Below are 18,587 nucleotides of genomic sequence, written 5' to 3'. Positions count from 1 at the left end.
GAAACAAGAATACATCTTTGACAAATCTAAGCAGTATTATCTGCTTTTTCTCTGCTATTAACAATATATGTTTAGTATCTGTCATCTTTTTTTAAAAAAATTGTTAAAAGTAGCATATATTTACCTGATAATCTAAAATGCTAAAACCAAGTCCTCTGCTCCCTTTCTCCAGCTCTATGTTCTGAACGTTGGCTTCCCACATGGCCAAAGGTCCTTGAACCTCCTCTGCATTCTGACCCACATCGGTCATCACCAGCACAGGATCCTCTGTCTCCGAGGACCCGATAAACTCACCTAGATCTATATGAGGCTGGATAAACAGACCAGACAGCTCTTATTTCAGACGCACTAGATCCACAGATGCACATACAAACACTACAAGGAAAACAAAGATTCCCAGCATCTGTCCAGAATAAAACATGCACATATGAGTAGCAACAGCTTCTCATGAAACCATTATGAATTAAAGTAGCAAGTCAGAAATATCTAACTTGTAATAGGCATTTAAAATGTATGGTTCAAAGAGCTCCTATAAAAATACATAGTGATTACATCTCGGCAGCATGATGGTGGGTGATTTTGACTTTTTTCATCAGTGTCTGTTATCACGTCTATCGTTAGAAAAAAAAAATGTGAAGCTATTTTGATATTAAAGAAAAATAATTCTTATGATAAATAAGAACAATTCAAGAGGAAGTGGCTATGTAAAAGTTCTGTACTCTAGGCAAATAAGGGTTCTAAAATCCTGTGAGCTGTACACGTGATTATTTCATTAATAAATTAACATGCACAATGGCAGGACGAGATCTGAAGTCAGATTGGCCTTGGCTTGAAGACTGTCTCTATGATTTTTCATCTGTGTTGCTTTGAGCGGCATTCTTAACCTGGGCTTCACACTTACCCATCTCATAGAAATTTTGAGGATTAAGTGAGGTAACATTTAAAAAGCACTTGGCACAGGGGTTCAAAACATTAGCTTCTTTTAGTAAAAATATACTAAAGTGAATCTGGTTCCACATTAGATAGGAAAAATGTGCTTTTGATGATGAAATGTTAGTTTAAATACTATCGTTGCTTTTTATCAATTATTGCACAGTAGGACCATGGATGCAAATCCGTCCACCTGCTTTATTATAATAATAAATACCATTACACCACATAAAATGTATTTGGATATGTATGGTGCTAGACTGACTTCTACACAATTTGGAATTATGTTTCTTATTCTCCCCTATTCTTACCACGCCTGTGACAAGCGCTGGGCTGGGGAGGTTACATAAAAGTATCTTCTACTACATATGTACCACATACTCACTACTTTCATATTTCAATTTTCTGTTAAGGGGAACGAGTGTCTAATTCATAGGAATAGTGTGAATAAATTATACAAGCACACATGCACAGTAATACCTAATATCATTATATATCATATTTAACCTGCAGAGCAAACCTCTAGGATAGGCATCAAGACTCATATTTTACACAGGAGAAAAGTGAGATTCAGGAAGATGAAGTGACTTGCCCAAGGTTGCAGAGCTAGTAAGTGCCAAGCTTGATTCAAACCCACGTCTGTCTGACTCCAAGGTCTATCCCGTAAGCCACAGGATTTGTGAGGAAATCAAATATCAAATAAGAGAAAAAAGGCTTAAAATTTTTTAAATAACATTTAACCTTTCCATTATACATTCAGATTAGTCTCCTGTATCTGCAAACCTGGTACCTTTTCTGTTAGTTCAATGTCGCATAAGTCCAGGCTCTCCAACTCTGACGGGGTGGTGGGTGGCACCGTTCGACGACAGCACACCATTGTCACCTCTATAGGCAGTTCTTTTAAAACAGTCACCACATCCTGGTGATTCTCCCCAAGTAGAGTTATGCCGTTCACCTGTGCAAAAAGAAAAGTGGGCCAGGAAAGAACATTTCCTAACATGGCTACTTTCAAAACCATTTTTTTTATTACATAAATATAAACTGTACTCAGGGGATAACCATGGCTCTGCTGTGCTGAGAACGATAGCTGGATCTGTAGTGGTGTTTCCTAAAACAATCTACACGCAACACTACAGTCTTGTTGGAATTGGACTTCTAAAGCACTCACAGGAAAATCACTAGCTTTCACCCATGTTTCATATGCCAGTGTAATAGTTTGGAAAGGGAGAGTTAATAAAATCATTCCCAAAGGATAAAGGGAAAAGGTGAAGTTTTCTTTAAATGATGTGTTATATCATTATTATATAACATAATGATATGTTATATCATTATATCAAAATGATATGTTATATCATTTTCTTTAAATGATATATCATAATAATCATTATTATCTTCATTATGAAAAAAATGAAGATAGAAAATGGCATCTATTATATGCTAGTATGTTATTAAAAGGGGGAGAAGCAAATATATTCAAATTTTCTTACTTATTCATGAAAAATATCTGGAAGATTGCATAGAACCAATGATAAGCAGTTACACCTAATGAAGCGTGATGAGAACTGAGTGGACTGGGACAGAAAAGAGACTTCACTGGAGTATATCTTTGTATTTGTGATTTTGAAACATGTGAATATATTACCTATTCTAAAAAGTGAATGTTTCAAAATTTTTAAAGAAAAGTTTTTATAGTTCTCCGGCCCTAAAACAAACAAACAAACAAACACCACGCAAGGAATTAGGTAAGATCAATGTACATACAGATTGAAATTTCTGCTTTGGCTGGAGTTTTACTTGCCTATCTTTCTCAAGTACACTTTGGAGGAGAAATTTTAAATAAGAACTTACTTATTCACCACATTAAGCCTCCCACAGCCTTTTCAAAATTTTATTTACAAAGGGGAAAATGAAATAGCTGCTTACTTCCAATAGCTCATCTCCACTGAAAAGCTTCCCACTGTGTCCGACAGGACCTTCCGGTAGAACAGATCGGATAAAATGATGGCCCACTGTTGCTTCCAGACTTATCCCCAACCCACTGTTCTCACTGAACTTGCTCACATGGGCCACCTGAAACAAGAAAAATCATCACAATTTTTAATATTCTTTCAGTTATTTTCTTCTCCTGTATGTATTTTATGTTCACTCCCTAAAAGGTCAAGTTTCTTACAAAAGCTTCAAAACCCTTATTGTAAAGCGGCAAACGTTTAGAGCTTTGCCTTGGAAAGAGTGTTGATATCTATCAGTTTCTTGAACCAACACAAACCAAAACGAAGCAGCCAGATGCAAGCACCCAAGACACTTTGCAGTGCCTACGGGTGCTGGTAACAGATAGAGGGTAGTCAGAGTGACCACAGATAAAATCAAAAGCCTGAGCTCAAACAACAGAATAGAAAAGGCGCATCTTTAGCAGTTCCCGTGTGCCAGGACTGTGCTAACCCCATTACACAGATTATCTCACTTACTTCTCATAAATAGGTACAATGTCTATCCTTGCTTCCCAAATTGGAAAACAAGGTTCTGAGAGGTTACCTTCAACAGAGTCACACAGCTACAAAAGTGCTTTGAACCTCAGCAGTCTGAACCTAGACCCCAGGCTCTGGACCATACACTGTATCAAGGGGACAACACTTGCCTTTAAAAGTGAATCAAAGCTTAAAACAGGAGAATAAACTTTCTATTTCCTACTGTTACACTAAATAATGAAAAATGTTAGGAATTCACCATTTTCACAAAGAGTCCATTCATTATAATATTAAAATCAGAAAGTATACTAAAGATGATCTGCTTTATCCCCTTTATTTTATAGTTAAGGAAACTGAGGGATAAAAGCACTGAGAAAAATGTTTAATTATAAAAGATCTTTTTCAAATCTTAATGATAACAAGCACAGGGTTAATACTAGATGTTGCACTATCTGACTTTGCAATCTAATGCTGGATGAAATCCTTCTACTTCTTAAAATCCAATTTAGGTATCACTTCCTCCGAGCAGCTCTCCAGGTCCCCATTTAAATGTCCATCAATCCTTCTCTCTACTACTCCTCCTGTAACCTCATTTTTGCTGTATAACTACATAGAAAATAATTTGAAGTCCAGATCTATGTAAATATTTACCTGGAGTTTAATGAAGACCTATAAATAGCTTAGTTCTTTCTTACTTATAGTAAAATCCCACACTTGACATATTAATGGAAGTGCCACCAAGAGAGCATGTGCACAAAGAGCAGTTAAAAGTCCACGGTCTCGGGTCTGACCTCTGTGAGAAAATGGCTGGTGAAAGGTTGCTCTTCACTATTCAGTTAGCACCTGAAGGAGTGCAGCCTCAGTTATTCGTGCCAGTCATGCTAACCCCACCCCACAGAAGGAATCTCCCAACTTTCCTTTCCTGCTAAATTAACTACAGTTAAGCTGGACTTTGTTGTATTTTTTCCTTGACTCAATTTAAAATGGTAACAGCAGCTGTACTTACTCAAATCTCATTTGACTGTTAACCATCTTGAGTGTTTAAAAAAAAAAAAACTTTGTAATGAGTATTAAAAACTAAGAATACTACTTGGCACAAAGTACTCAATAAATATTAGTTATTACTTATATTATATGTCATTATCTGTTGTGCTTTATCGCTTCTAATCTACAGTTACTTGAATATTATAAGCAATATGAAAAATTTTACCTAACCTAGTATTTTATTGTTCCTTTGGAAATTCCTGAAAGTTGCTGCTATATACCTAAAGATTCATAATTTGTGTCTACTTTGTTAAACCTCTTTTTAAAATAGCAGATCACAACTGCTACCCTAGGTATGCAAGCCTTTAATAAACAAAATGCTCACTATGGCATAAGTGAAACAAAGAAAAGCATGCAGAATAAAAACCCTCAAGGAGAATAAAAGCATAAGAGTGATAAGGAAGAAATAGGAAATTACAGTTCTGTACATAGGGCATGATGATTTTTGTTTTATTTTCAAGTAAATTCTGTCATTCTATTCTGATTCTTTCCACGAATCCTAGGAATAAGAATCAGAAAAACCCTTCCTAATATCTAAATAATATATACGACTGTAAGAAATACTGATGAATATAAGTTCTAAAACTCCCATCTCATTTTTACTTCAGCTCCTTGGTTACTCTCCAACTTGAAATTTTTAAATATCTGAATCAGCACATTTAGGTCTTTGAAAAAAGCCCTTGGCGTTTGCTACTTCTCTAAGACTTGAAAAAACCCCTGGGCGTTTGCTACTTCTCTAAGACTCTTCATGATGGTCATCTTTATTATTGTCAGGAACTTCCTGCTCAAATACAGTTCACAAGTTAGGAAGTTAGGGAGGAGAAGCTAACCCACCACTATTTCATAATTAATGCCCATAATCCTTTGCCACTTGGTCAGCAGGGCAGCTTCCTGTTGTTGAGCATCTTCTGTATCTTCTCTCTCAGCTGACAGTAATGGATACCCTGAAAGAGGTGACACAATTACTGACATACCACAAAGATCTCCATATCTTAACATTCGGTACCAGGGACACTGTGATCACAACCTGTCATACCAAGTCTGACTGTTCACTCAATACATGAGTTACTCTTATTTCTCTACACATCTTAATAATTCAGTTTAGAAGCCTATCATCTGCATGTTCCAAAACTATTCTCTTTTAAGAGATATCTTTTAGGTCTTAACTATAGTTCCATTAAAGTATTCATATATTATCTAACTTTTATTTAAAAGAACAAGGACTCCAAGTAGCTCCAGGATTCACCTGGTGGCCCTCTTGTGACTCTATATTAAAAAGTCACACTGCCTTCCACGTTAGCGTATCTCTTTCATTTTCATTTGGTTCTACAGAGTAGAGAAGGGACCATGCTATGACTTAGCAAAAACTAACAAATAATATATGTACCTCCATGTACAATAAGAAAATATAAATAAAAAAATAAGAAACAAATGGAAAATGTACATTAAGTTAAAACCCTATAATTGGAATCATACTAATTGGCAAAAAAAGGAACATGAAAAAATAGAAAAGAAAATCACTAAACAAGTTATGTAAACAATACTGAATTAAAACACTTAGCTAAAATAAACTGGTTGAGAAGAATTTTCAAGTCATATTCAAAGATTTCCATGACATCAGTTTTTACTCATAACGGTTGTCTTCTTAAAAAAAAAAATCTCTACAGACCACTACTCCTTATATTAGATTTTCAATATCACTTTTTAGCATTCAAATTTCAAATTTAAAAGTATTCTAAAATTCAGATTTCTCATTAGCTGCTTTCTTGTTAGTGGAATGAATGAGCTTCCACTCCAGGACTATTGTTCAGGTTTGTTATGTGTCAGATTAATAAAACGATTCTGTTTTCTCTTTGAGAAACTGGAAACAGTAAGCTGTATATTTCTGGAGACTAGCCCCCCAAAATGAGTGCTTTCTCTTCAAAAGTACATTCATTCCAGAGAAGTATGAATGTGCAGCGGTGAACACAGACTACAGGAAACCTTTCAAGCTGATGAAGGTTAGAAAGAGGAGGGTCAGCTAGTCCTACCTCCTCCCATAACCCCATTCTCTGATTCTGTTGTGTTTACACAGGTGGGCAGTGATTCAAGCAGGGTGGGATTTGGAATGGAGAAAGTGGGGAATCTGTAAGCTGCTGATAACAACAGTCTGAAATTTGTATTCATACAACCAACCTACAGTCACAAAACCCTTCATTCTCCCCCTTTCCCAAATGCCCCAAGATCAGATTTCAGGCATATTTAAAAAACCATAAAGTCCAGTCATTTGTAGTGAGATGGATGGACCTAGAGTCTGTCATACAGAGTGAAGTAAGTCAGAAAGAGAAAAACAAATACCGTATGCTAACACATATATATGGAATTTAAAAAAAAATGGTCGTGGAGAACCTAGGGGCAGGACGGGAATCAAGATACAGACGTAGATAATGGACTTGAGGACACAGGGAGGGGGAAGGGTAAGCTGGGACAAAGTGAGAGAGTGGCATGGACATATATACACTACCAAATGTAAAACAGATAGCTAGTGGGAAGCAGCTGCATAGCACAGGGAGATCAGCTCAGTGCTCTGTGACCACCTAGAGGGGTGGGATAGGGAGTGTGGGAAGGAGATGCAAGAGGGAGGGGATATGGGGATATATGTATAGCTGATTCACTTTGTTTTATATAAAGCAGAAACTAACACACCATTGTGAAGCAATTATACTCCAATAAAGATGTAAAAAATAAATTTAAAAAAAATTGAAAAATTAAAATTTAAAAAAAAAATTAAAAAAAAAAAAAAGTCCAGTCTCCTGATGCTACTGTGAAGTCAAATGATTTGTCCAGGCTCACATTATGAGTTAAATTTCTGTGGAAGAGGCAACATCTTATCCCCTGTCAGAGGACCAGCACTAGAACAGATGCATTAGAATCATTCAGACATTTTTCCTTTACTTTATTTTAAAAAGAATGTAGGACTCCTGATTCTAAGTCTAGACCCTCTCCCACCTAGCCTCCCATACACATATGCACATTCACCAAAGCAAAACAGATGGCTGAGCCTTCAAGACCATCCCCCACACCCATCCCTTCTTACTCTCTCAAGTTTTATGCTTTGAAACATTTTTATCCTGTCCCACTCCTCTGGATATTCATATTATCCTAAATAATTTCTACACCTATGAGTGTAAAACTAGCAAAATATGACTAAATCCCTGAGAGTCCTACACCTGTCATTCCTGGGATATCACGGCAAACACAAATATCCCTTTAAAATAAAAAAGTTAAATCACAATTTTCAGTAGAAAAAAAATAATGAAAGAGGAACTATTTTAAAGAACTACAAAGCTTCAATGTAATTATTTAGTGAAGGGCAGAATTCTCATAAGGAAGATCAGTCTTGGACTTTGTTCACTGGATTTAACTTATCAAACACCTAAAGCAATATGACAGGTCAGGGAAGCACACAGCATCCAGCCTAAAACAAAGGCAGCAACATTCAGGCATAATTATACACTAAAACTATGCCGCCCTAAAATTTTTGAAACAGTTTGATGAATTCTAGGTATACAGTGAGAGAAACCTCAGAGAGGCTTAATAATTTCTCATATAACTCCTTTCAAAATTTAAAACTTTCGAAAAATTTAGAAGAAAAAGTCCCCAAAATAAGGATAATTTCATTCCTAAGAGCTTATGCTTTAAAGATTCTCTTGTGTTTATTTAAAAAATCCTTTTAACTTTATTACTGCTTGCTCAATAAGAGACAACTTGGATCTATCCTAAGAAATAAGGGGAATGAAATAAAGCCATGTATGTAACTGAATGATTCCTAAAGGTTCTGATTAAAAAAAATGTAGAAGAAAAAAAGATGGACTCAGCAAGAAAATCTGCCAGCTATAAATTATTTTAATCTACTGGAGCAATTAATCAATCTGTAAATAAGGATGTTCAAGAATCTTTTTTGAAAGTTTTTTTTTTTTTGTAATTTACAATATATCCAGAGAGGTTGAATCACATTTATAAAAATCATTTCTCTAAAAATCAATAAAGAACATAATAACCTGACTCCAAGTGTTTACCTTCTTCTTCAATTGGTAATATGCTGGTGTTTCTCCTCAAAGATAAAGAATCTTCATCTTCTTCATAATTTTCTTAAAGATAAGAAAATTTTAGTAGTTATGTCTGTAATATAATCAAGCACTTGAATTTTTCAAACCCCGCTTTATTTGAACACCTAAATGAGAGTTTGCTTTTTGTAGGTAAACTTTTCATCAACCACATGTACTTAAAGTTCTTCTGTTAATGGTACAAAGAAGTAATGAAGTTCTCCTGTGACTTGCTTCCCTCACTCCTGGTCTGCAATTAGTAGTGTACGGCATAAATACCAGAAAGGTCAACAGTCTGAGAAATAAAACACACTTTCAAACCAACAGCCTGACTTCTAGCAATAAATACTTGCATCAGGGAGCTACATGAGGATTTCAGTAATTTTCAGATATATCCATGTACAAACAGCTTATGAATGACATTTCTAAATGTGGAAATAGGAGTCTCATGGTCTACTGACTGAGCTAGCCAAGCCTACACACTGAATTAAAGTTGATTCCTTCAAGGAAAGGGTGGGCATTTAGAAACATTATGGGGGTCACACACATAATCTAGGCAGAACATATTTCCCCCTAAAGAGAAAATGTAGCAATGACATCCAAAAGTAAGGCAAGGACAGAAAGCAAATGACTGCACGTGTTTCCAAATGAGAAGTGGTGACTGAATAAACAGTACAGAAATCTGCTTTATTCGGAAGCCCATTCTATAGTTAATGGATGCATCTCTGGTTCCAGTTAATCTCAACTTTAATAAATTCCCTTTTTACTTGGTTCATAATGAATACTTAAGACAAAAAGTGACTCTTTAAATAATTTCAGAATTAGAAAAAATACAAAATGATGTTAAGAGTCTAACTGAAAACCAGATTCACGTGGCCTTACCTTTGCTTACACTTGCATTAACAGGAGACAAAACTGCATCTTTTGTGATGTCCTCCCGTGACGCGAGCTCAGCGTCCTGCTTTGCTCCTCTCCTCATTAGTGTCAGGTGAACAGTCTGTCCTGTGTGTCGCAACACCTCTACTGCTTGTTGATTGGTAAAACCCTGAAGGTTTGTGCCATCTACCTATGATAAGAAAAAGACATGTTAAAAATAAAAGGATAGCTGTATTACCAACCCACGAAACACACAGTTACTGCTTGTCAGTGAGAACAAAATTGGGAATGAGTAGTCCCCTAGGTGGGGGGATGGGCTAAAACCTGTCTGGGGACCAGTGGCTCAGACGCACTGGAATCACGCAGGAGTGTTTCATCTGTTTTAATACAAACTAAGGGGTCTCACTTCCAGAAATTATGAGCCAGCGAGTCTAAAGAGGGGGCCAGGATTCTCCACCTTTTAAAATATTCTTTTATATTTCTTAGGGGATCCTAATGCACAGTCAAGTTTGGAAATCAGTCCTAGGTAGGCTACAGAGGTATAGAAGACGGTGAGGAAGTAGCTACTGAGAGTGCTGACGAATTCCGAAATCATACTTACACCAGCTTTAAAAAAAGAAAGATGACAAAACTACCTTCCTTTTAATTTCTTTGCCTCTTCAAAAAATATTTTCCCTTTTTCTAGTTCACAAATGACAAAACACTTGATGGTGCCCCTGTGACCTTTCCAAACTACAGATATGATTCCATCACCCCCCACCCCCGGCCTTTCGTAGAACACTCCTTGAGACAATGCTCCAAATTTTTAACATGGCTTAGGATGGCTGTGTCAACCCCACCTCCCATCACCAACCTCATCCTGCGGGATGCTGCCTATTGCTCTGCACTCCAGCCCCAGAGGACCATTTCCGTTTCTCTGACCTGCAGTGCTCCCTTCAGCTGTGAGGTCTTTGCAAGTTCTGTTCCCTCAGTCTAGACTCTCTGGACAGCCTGCTCCAGCCCATGCTCTTTCTTATCTATTTACTAAAACAGCCATAAGTACTTTAGATCTCAGTTCACTAGTTATTTCCACAATTAAGCTATCTTGATGCCCCTGACTTTAGTCAAAGTCCCCTTTACCATTTCTCCTTCACAGCACTTATCAGAAATTTAATTATACGTTTTCTGTCGTTATTTGGTTTATTTCTGCATCCTCCAAGAGGACAGGCCCTGTGTGGCATCAAAACACAGTGCTGGGAATTCCCTCACGGTCCAGTGGTTAGGACTCCGTGTTCTCACTGCCAATGGCCCGGGGTTCGATCGCTGGCCAGGGAACTAAGAGCCCACAGGCCATGCGGCCACCAAAAAAAAAAAAAACAAAAAAAACAGTGCTGTTCACACAGTAGATATTCACAAATGAGAAATGAGAAACTGGCTCATATGTCAAAGGTTTATTTGGAAAGCAAATTATATTTTTGAATAAATAAATGCAGATTATAACACCTTATTTTTTTAATACATAAAATTTGAAAACAGTTTGGAAAACTGGAACAATAAATTTAATGTTGAAATTCAAAGTCAGTGATATTCCTTTTGAATTGTGAAATGGCTATAAAATGGCTATTAAGTGTCATGCTTTTCTGAGCACAGTGCTGACCACATTAGGCACTCAAATATTTACTAAATGAATGAGAACTAAAATAAAGACCTAGATCAGTGATCTCCAAGATGAAGTACCCTTACTGCAGAGGTTTCTGGAAGAATATAACACGACTCTTAATTAAACATATTTTAAATCTCATTTGTTTTACACGCACACATATATAATACATACATTAACTATGTATATAAAACAATATATATAATACATATAAAACAACATATATCATATATGAATATATAGAGAAGATAAAAGAGGAAGGAGAAAGGGGTAGTTTATAGATCGATAGATACAGATTTTTTTACCAATGGGGATATTCAATCAGAAACCTAGAGACCTCTGATCTAAATGATCAATTGGACTTTGGAAGTTACTTAAGTTTTGTACGACACTTTTGAGCTAAATGGCAACTTGCACATAGGTGTCTAACACTCTCCTCTTTCCTCCCACCACCACCTTGTTGATTCCCTCTTGGAAAGACTAGTAAAAATATAATAACAGAGAAAACACCATAACAAAACTGGAAACCATGGAAGAAGACAAGTCCCTATACCAGTAACTTGGAGGAACTTCTATGAGGAATGGTCTGAACATGACGAGATTGAAGGCAGGCCAGCTGGATCTCTAAATTTGAGGGAATAGTTTCTCTCGTCTGTAAGATGAAACTTCAGTAAAATCCAACAACTGCCCTTCATTAAAAGGAGGAAGTCAGGGCTTCCCTGGTGGCACAGTGGTTGGGAGTCCGCCTGCCAATGCAGGGGACACGGGTTTGTGCCCTGGTCCGGGAATATCCCACATGACGCAGAACGGCTGGGCCCGTGAGCCATGGCCGCTAAGCCTGCGCGTCCGGAGCCTGTGCTCCGCAACGGGAGAGGCCACGACAGTGAGAGGTCCGCGTACCACAAAAAAAAAAAAAAAAAGAAAAAAGAAAGTCAGATGGTACATGTGGACCCTAACCAGTGATTCTAAAAACTACACCAAGTGCTAGAGGTCACACCAAGCTGGGAGCATGGGGCAGCACAGAATTACATATGTGCAGTGAAGTCACACTATGCACACACATGCATACGCACACAACCCCAACTAACTCCTGGTTACACAAAGAAAACAATCTCTTACTATAGAGAGGTAACGTTCCCCATTGTGGTTTCCCGGTTTCCTCTCTATTAATCTACAAGTGAAACTGACTAAATTTAAACTTTCCCCTTCCTTCTTGCTTTGTCAATTCCTGAATTATTTGTACAGAAATCCATCTCAACTCCCTTTTGTACAAGCATAGTTCTCACTGAGATCTCTGAGAATAACTAAAGGTCACAAGAATTGAATACCACAGTCCAAAAGAAGGCAAGTGCCCTGAAGCATCAGTACAAACATCTTCCATCTTTCCTGTCACTGCAGTGAACAGGAAAAAAGGTATTTTCTGAAACTTCCCTTCAAAGGAATTCATAATTCATTATATTGATGGAAGTAGGGATTATACAAACAAAGAAGGAACAACTATCTACCAAAAAAGAAAAAGAAAACTGTTACAGTGAAGGCAGTCAACAGGATTTTAAATACTGCAAAAACAAAGTCAAGGAATGGAAGACAGGAATATGCAATTTTCCCATATTTCAGAGGATAAGAATAAATAGATAAAAATGGTCAGGGAAATAAGACTGAAGACATAATGTGGCTGATCTAGAATATCAATGTAATTGTGAAAAGAAATACAAGGAGAAGAGAATAATTGAGGAAAATTGAAGAAGAGAATAATTGAGAAGAGAATAATTGAGGAAAAAAATAATTGAGGAAAAAAATAATTGAGGAAAATAATTGAGGAAGTAAAAAAAAATAATTGAGGAAAAAAAATAATCAAAGAAATGATTAGTAGATAAAGAAATTTGCCTCTATAAATCAGAGGTATATGAAAAACTAGGGGAAAAAAACTAACACCGGACATATCATGGTTAAATTCTTAGATTTCAAAAATCAAAAGAAAAAAATCTATCAGCATCTAGGCAACAGAGTGAGCAGGTAATCCTTTGTGAAAGAAATTACAAACCCAAAATTTTATATTCAGTGTTAACATATGTGAAAATGGAAATTATGTTTGAGATGCTATGATTATTTATATCCTATACCGTGTTGTGAGATGGCCACCATGCAGAAATTTAAACTAACTGGTCAAGAATTATAATTTGTACACATTTAGGGCATAAATGGGCTGGGTTGTTAGAGATTAGGAAAAATTTAAAGGAGGTTTGTTTTGTTTTTTTCTAGAGAGAAGAGTGTTGTAAGTCCCCACTCCACCTAGATGTTTAGCCTTTGACCACAAGTCAGAAGAGCTGCATCACGTGTTGTAGGGAAGAAGGTAGTAGACTGTGTCTAGCTCTGTAAGGAGGTTAAGGGAGAGGCTGTTTAACTGCTCGGAAAGTGAAGCAAGAGAAAACTATTATGTTGAGAACTGCTCAAAAGCCTAACTCTGTCTGGGCACAGACCAGAAGGGGACCACACACACACACACACAGACACACACACAGACACACACAGACACACACACACACACACACACACACGAGACAGCCAGGCTGGAGCCATCTTGAAACCTACCCAAGAGTACTCCTAGGGAATAATGGCAGCCCAAAGAGAGAATCTATGGAGCAGAATGCTGAGAAACCAGGGCCAAAGGGAAGAAGAGTCAGTCAGATGAAAAAATCTAGCATCTGTCATGGAAAGTTCAAATATCTCCACAAGGATCTCTCAGGAATCCAAGAAGGAACCCTAAATGACAGTCGGTTTTGAATATCCTCCAGGTTCACTCAGTACAAAGCCATCTTACAACAGTGTCAGTCAAGGATGAAGTGTCTTACTGTCTTTTCCTCTCTTCCTTCTCTCACCTTTTACACTGGTAAGAGTCAGAAAGCAAATGAGAAGGTGAGGAAGGAAAAGAAAAGCTAGGTAGGGAAGACATACTGGAGAGTGCATTCTCTATCCCTATGTAAGCCATCAGTTCATAGCAGGCTTCTGGGAGGCCAGGGAGGCAGTCTGAAATTAATTCTTTAGGAAGGGAAATTTTTAATACTAAATTGGGGTTGTATTTGGTGATTTTTGATTGGCCAAAGGCCTTTTACTCTCTAAGAACAATGTAAGTCATGGCACTTGCCTAAGATTTCTTCCAGGGAAAAGGGAAGACCCTTCCCTATAAAAAACTAAAAGAGAGTTGATGACAAAATTTCCAAGGTTGTTTAAGATTATCCCCCCTAAGTCTTCCTTATGCAAAGTCTATGTTATCCCCAGCTAAATCATTCAAGTGTGCAAAGGCAACAGAAGAGGTTATCAGACAGAAAAGGTTCAGAAAGTCTACCAACACATTCTTTCATTTAAAATTTACTAAAAAACACTCTAGCTGACTAAGAGATTAATCAGATTTAAAATTCAACATAAGAAAACAGTGGCAGGGCTTCCCTGGTGGCGCAGTGGTTGAGAGTCCGCCTGCCGATGCAGGGGACACGGGTTTGTGCCCGTCTGGGAAGATCCCACGGATCTCCACGGCATGTGGGATCCTCCCGGACCGGGGCACGAACCCGTGTCCCCTGCATCGGCAGGCGGACTCTCAACCACTGCGCCACCAGGGAAGCCCTTTATGGCTCAATTTTTAAATGCAGTTTCACTAAGAAAAATCGAATGTATATGATTTTTTCTACTAAGTAGCAATAAAGTAGCAATAAAGTAGATTTTTCCTACTTAGTAGCAATAAAGTTCATTATGTAAAGGAAAAAGAACACATTTTTCCCTTTTTTTCAAAACCTGATGACCTGAATTTTAAAATATATTCCTTACACAAATGTCAGAGATGATAGGTACTAGCACAGAAGAAATTGCTATAATGGAATAACCACGGACTTTTAAACCTAGACGTTGGTTCAAATTTCTCAGTATCTTCATCTGTAATATGAGAATAATGGTACCCACTTTCCCAAAATTACAGCACATGGCACTTTGTACTGGAAAGATGCTCAGAAACTGTTATTATTATTAATAAAGTGAAGAAGTGATTAATAAACATGAAAACCCCAAGCCCTATGGGAGCAGTTTCTGATCAACATAATTACACCCATCATACATATGAGACAAGGTCACCAAAACCTAAATCAGGGCTCAGGCCATCTCTGATCCCTCAATATCACAGGAAGAGAGTTAAGAGGTGGCTTCAGACCCAACTGTCCCAGAGACAAAAGTGCTGTGGAACTAGGTGCAATGGCAGTAAACTGCCTATGTGCCATCTCAAGGAGAGATCCAACATCCTCAAAATGTGCAGTGCAGATACCACAATTAACAGGTGCAATTAATAAGGGGAGAAATCCTAGTTAGAACAAATGGAAAAGCCCAGCTCCTTAGCACACTCAATCTAGCTGGCCAAGCCTCCTCCAATGTGGCCTATACCTATACACACATACAAAACTTGGGACTATTAACAAAGTCACAGAATACCAAAGGCAACACTTGACACCTTTCCTTATTTATCAATATATGCTTGTTTAGTATTTTTTTTAAATCAGACGTTAATTCTATACTGCTTTTATCAAGGATCTCTGTATACCAATCTAAAAACATGAGTATATGATTTTATCTAATGACAAGGTTGGTCAACTTTAAAAAAAAATAGACCTTTTATTAAATAATTCCTATATAGAATACCAATATATAATGTGGAAAAAAAAGTCTCTATTCCCCGCCCCATAATGTCTACAGTGAAACTCTAGGGGTCAACAGAGCACAATTCGTAAAACAGGAATCTTATAACAAAAGAGTTTAATGTTTCAAAATAATACATCCTCAAAATAGTAGGAAATAATTTCTTAATCTTCTCACCATCTCAACAATTACAAAATAAAAACACAGTTCCAAATAGCTGCTGCTAGGACAAAATTGAAAAAAAAAAAATCAAATACAGCAGTTGTGAAAAGGAACTAGTGTGAAGAACTTTCCTACCCGTATCTCAAAAGCCCACAAGATGATGGTATTTTGCACAAAATTAATGCATGATCAAAAGTACTGCATCATGTTCCTTAAAAGTCGAGGTGCTTCCAACTTTGAAGAGAATGTTGCTAAAAATTAAAAATATAACATTGATGACAGCAAAGACAGTGATTTTATTGAAAGCAAGAAAATACTTCAGAAGAAGGGTGCTTCTGCTTTTGAGTCAAAAATTTCCTTTAGCACTGATCTTGCCTAAGCGAAATTGTATTTGAGATTCCACTTATATAAGAATGAAAATAATGACAAGCTTGAAAGGAAACTTTTATGAGACTTAAATGTGTAATCATTTCAGACCCTTAATAAATATCTGCTTAATTAAACTGTACTTATGTGCCATGCATACTATGTATTTTAAATAAATAACTCATTTGGTTTTCCTAAAAATCATACAAGGGAAGTGTCTTTATCCCAATTTTGTAGGTTAAGGAATCTTGCTTCTTGCTAAATGGTTAAACATGGAGTTATATGATCCAGCATTTCCACTCCTAAGTATACACCCAGGAGAAATGAAAACATACTTCCACACAAAAGTTTGTACATGAATGTTCACAGCGGCATTGTCTGTAATAGCCAAAAAGTGGAAACAACTCAAATGTCCATCAACTAATGAATGGATAAATAAAATGTAGTGTGTCTCTACAATGGAATATTATTCAGCTATAAAAAGAAATTAAGGGGCTTCCCTGGTGGCGCAGTGGTTGAGAGTCCGCCTGCCGATGCAGGGGACACGGGTTCATGCCCCGGTCTGGGAAGATCCCACATGCTGTGGAGCAGCTGGGCCCGTGAGCCATGGCCGCTGAGCCTGTGCGTCCGGAGCCTGTGCTCCGCAACGAGAGAGGCCACAACAGTGAGAGGCCCACGTACCGCAAAAAAAAAAAAAGAAATTAAGAATTGATACATGCTACAACATAGATGAACCTTGAAAACATTATGCTAAGCAAAAGAAGCAAATCACAAAGGACCACCTACTGAATGATTCCATTTACATGAAATGTCCAGAATAGGCAAATCTATTGAGATAGGAAGTAGATTGGTAGTTGTGCAGGGCTGGGAGGATGGAGGAATTAGGGAGTAACTGCTAATGGGATGGGTTTCTTTTAAAGGTTAATGAAAATGTTCTAAAATTGATTGTGATCATGAACGCACAACTGTAAAGATACTAAAAGCTTCTGAATCATACACTTTAAATGGGCAAATTGTATGTTCTGTGAGTTATATCTCAAGAATGCTGGTTTTTAAAAAAGCTTTCTATTAGATTCAAATATATAGTCTGGGGGGCAAGTACATTAGCTATATATTCAATTTTTAATTCTTTATCAGATATGGATTTAGAATATGTATATATTCACTCTCTCCCTCTCCTTTTCCTCCAAAATAAAAAAAAAAGTAAAGTAGTTAAGTTTCATTGTATGTTAAAATAGAGATACAATGGGAAAGCTCTTTCCCAGGATATGACCAGCTTAGGTGGCACGCACAACTTGGTCTTTAGAGCAGATTTCAAGAGGTAAACAGGTGTAGTTAGGAGTTTTATAGAACAAAGGTCAAGAAAAGTCACAGAGTTGCAATGTAGAAGCAAAGAGCAGAGACTGATAAAGGACATGTCTGTCTTTCTGTTAAATGTGAAAGAAAACACAAAACATAAAATTTACTCTTATCCATTTTTAAGTATATAGTTCAGTAGTGTTAAGTATATTCATGTTGTTATACGATACATCTCCAGAACATTTTCATCTTGCAAAACTGAAACTATACCCATTGAACAACTTCTCCCCATTTCCTCCTCTAACCAGCCCCTCACAACAACTGTTCTACTTTCTGTTGCTATGACTTTTTGCGCCTGGCTTATTTCACTTAGCATAATGTTCTCAAGGTTTTGTTGTAGAATGTGACAGAATTTCCTTCTTTATAAGACTAAATAATATTTTATTGTATGTATATACCACATTTTGTTTATCCATTCATCTGCAGATGGACCTCTGGGTCACTTACTCATCTTAGCTCTTGTGAATAATGCTGCAGTGAACAAGGACTCTTCTATCTTAACTACTATTAAGATCCCAAGGGGAAAACAGACTTCATTACACATAAACAAATATATATTAAGATAAATCAGCATTCCCCAAAATGTACTCCAAAGAATATAATATATGTTTGAGGGAAGAAAGAACATGATTACAAAAGTTTAGGAACCTCTGAAGTAAAAGAGTTAAACAAGTTTCTTTATTGGGAAACTTCTCAGGTTTTGATTTTTCAATGTGCATTGTGGACCCCTAAGAAATGATATCACAGGCAGTTTTTCCTAAACTTATTTAACCAGAAAGCCCTTGACGCAGGGTCTCTGGGATTCGTGTTCTGAGAAGTAGTTAGGGTAGTCCAGTTTCCACTGAACACTGAACTGAAAGTTGGATTCTTTTTATACTACCTTGAACAGCTATGTGGTCAAAACATACTAATGTTACTAGGATACAATTATGAGCTTGATCTAACCAAGAGGATCTGGCTTTATTTCTTTTATTCCTTTATAGT

General features: G+C 37.0%; 1 protein-coding gene across 6 annotated transcripts in view; it reads right to left on the bottom strand.

Moving 5' to 3' along the window:
* MPDZ (multiple PDZ domain crumbs cell polarity complex component) overlaps positions 1-18,587 on the bottom strand; it is a 166,650-nt gene that overhangs the window by 79,419 nt on the left and 68,644 nt on the right. For all 6 annotated transcript variants that reach the window (XM_049710912.1, XM_049710914.1, XM_033439782.2 and 3 more), the window contains exons 11-16: positions 9,407-9,590; positions 8,498-8,569; positions 5,274-5,383; positions 2,854-3,000; positions 1,721-1,885; positions 125-310 (exon numbers count right to left, since the gene is read on the bottom strand). In XM_049710912.1, coding sequence (XP_049566869.1) covers positions 125-310; positions 1,721-1,885; positions 2,854-3,000; positions 5,274-5,383; positions 8,498-8,569; positions 9,407-9,590 — 864 coding nt within the window. The remainder of the gene's footprint in view (positions 1-124; positions 311-1,720; positions 1,886-2,853; positions 3,001-5,273; positions 5,384-8,497; positions 8,570-9,406; positions 9,591-18,587) is intronic.

The sequence above is a fragment of the Orcinus orca genome, chromosome 6, assembly GCF_937001465.1.
Source record: "Orcinus orca chromosome 6, mOrcOrc1.1, whole genome shotgun sequence".
Classification (NCBI taxonomy): domain Eukaryota; kingdom Metazoa; phylum Chordata; class Mammalia; order Artiodactyla; family Delphinidae; genus Orcinus; species Orcinus orca.
The sequence above is the reverse complement of the archived record's forward strand: the minus strand, read 5'-3'. Positions and strand labels throughout refer to the sequence as shown.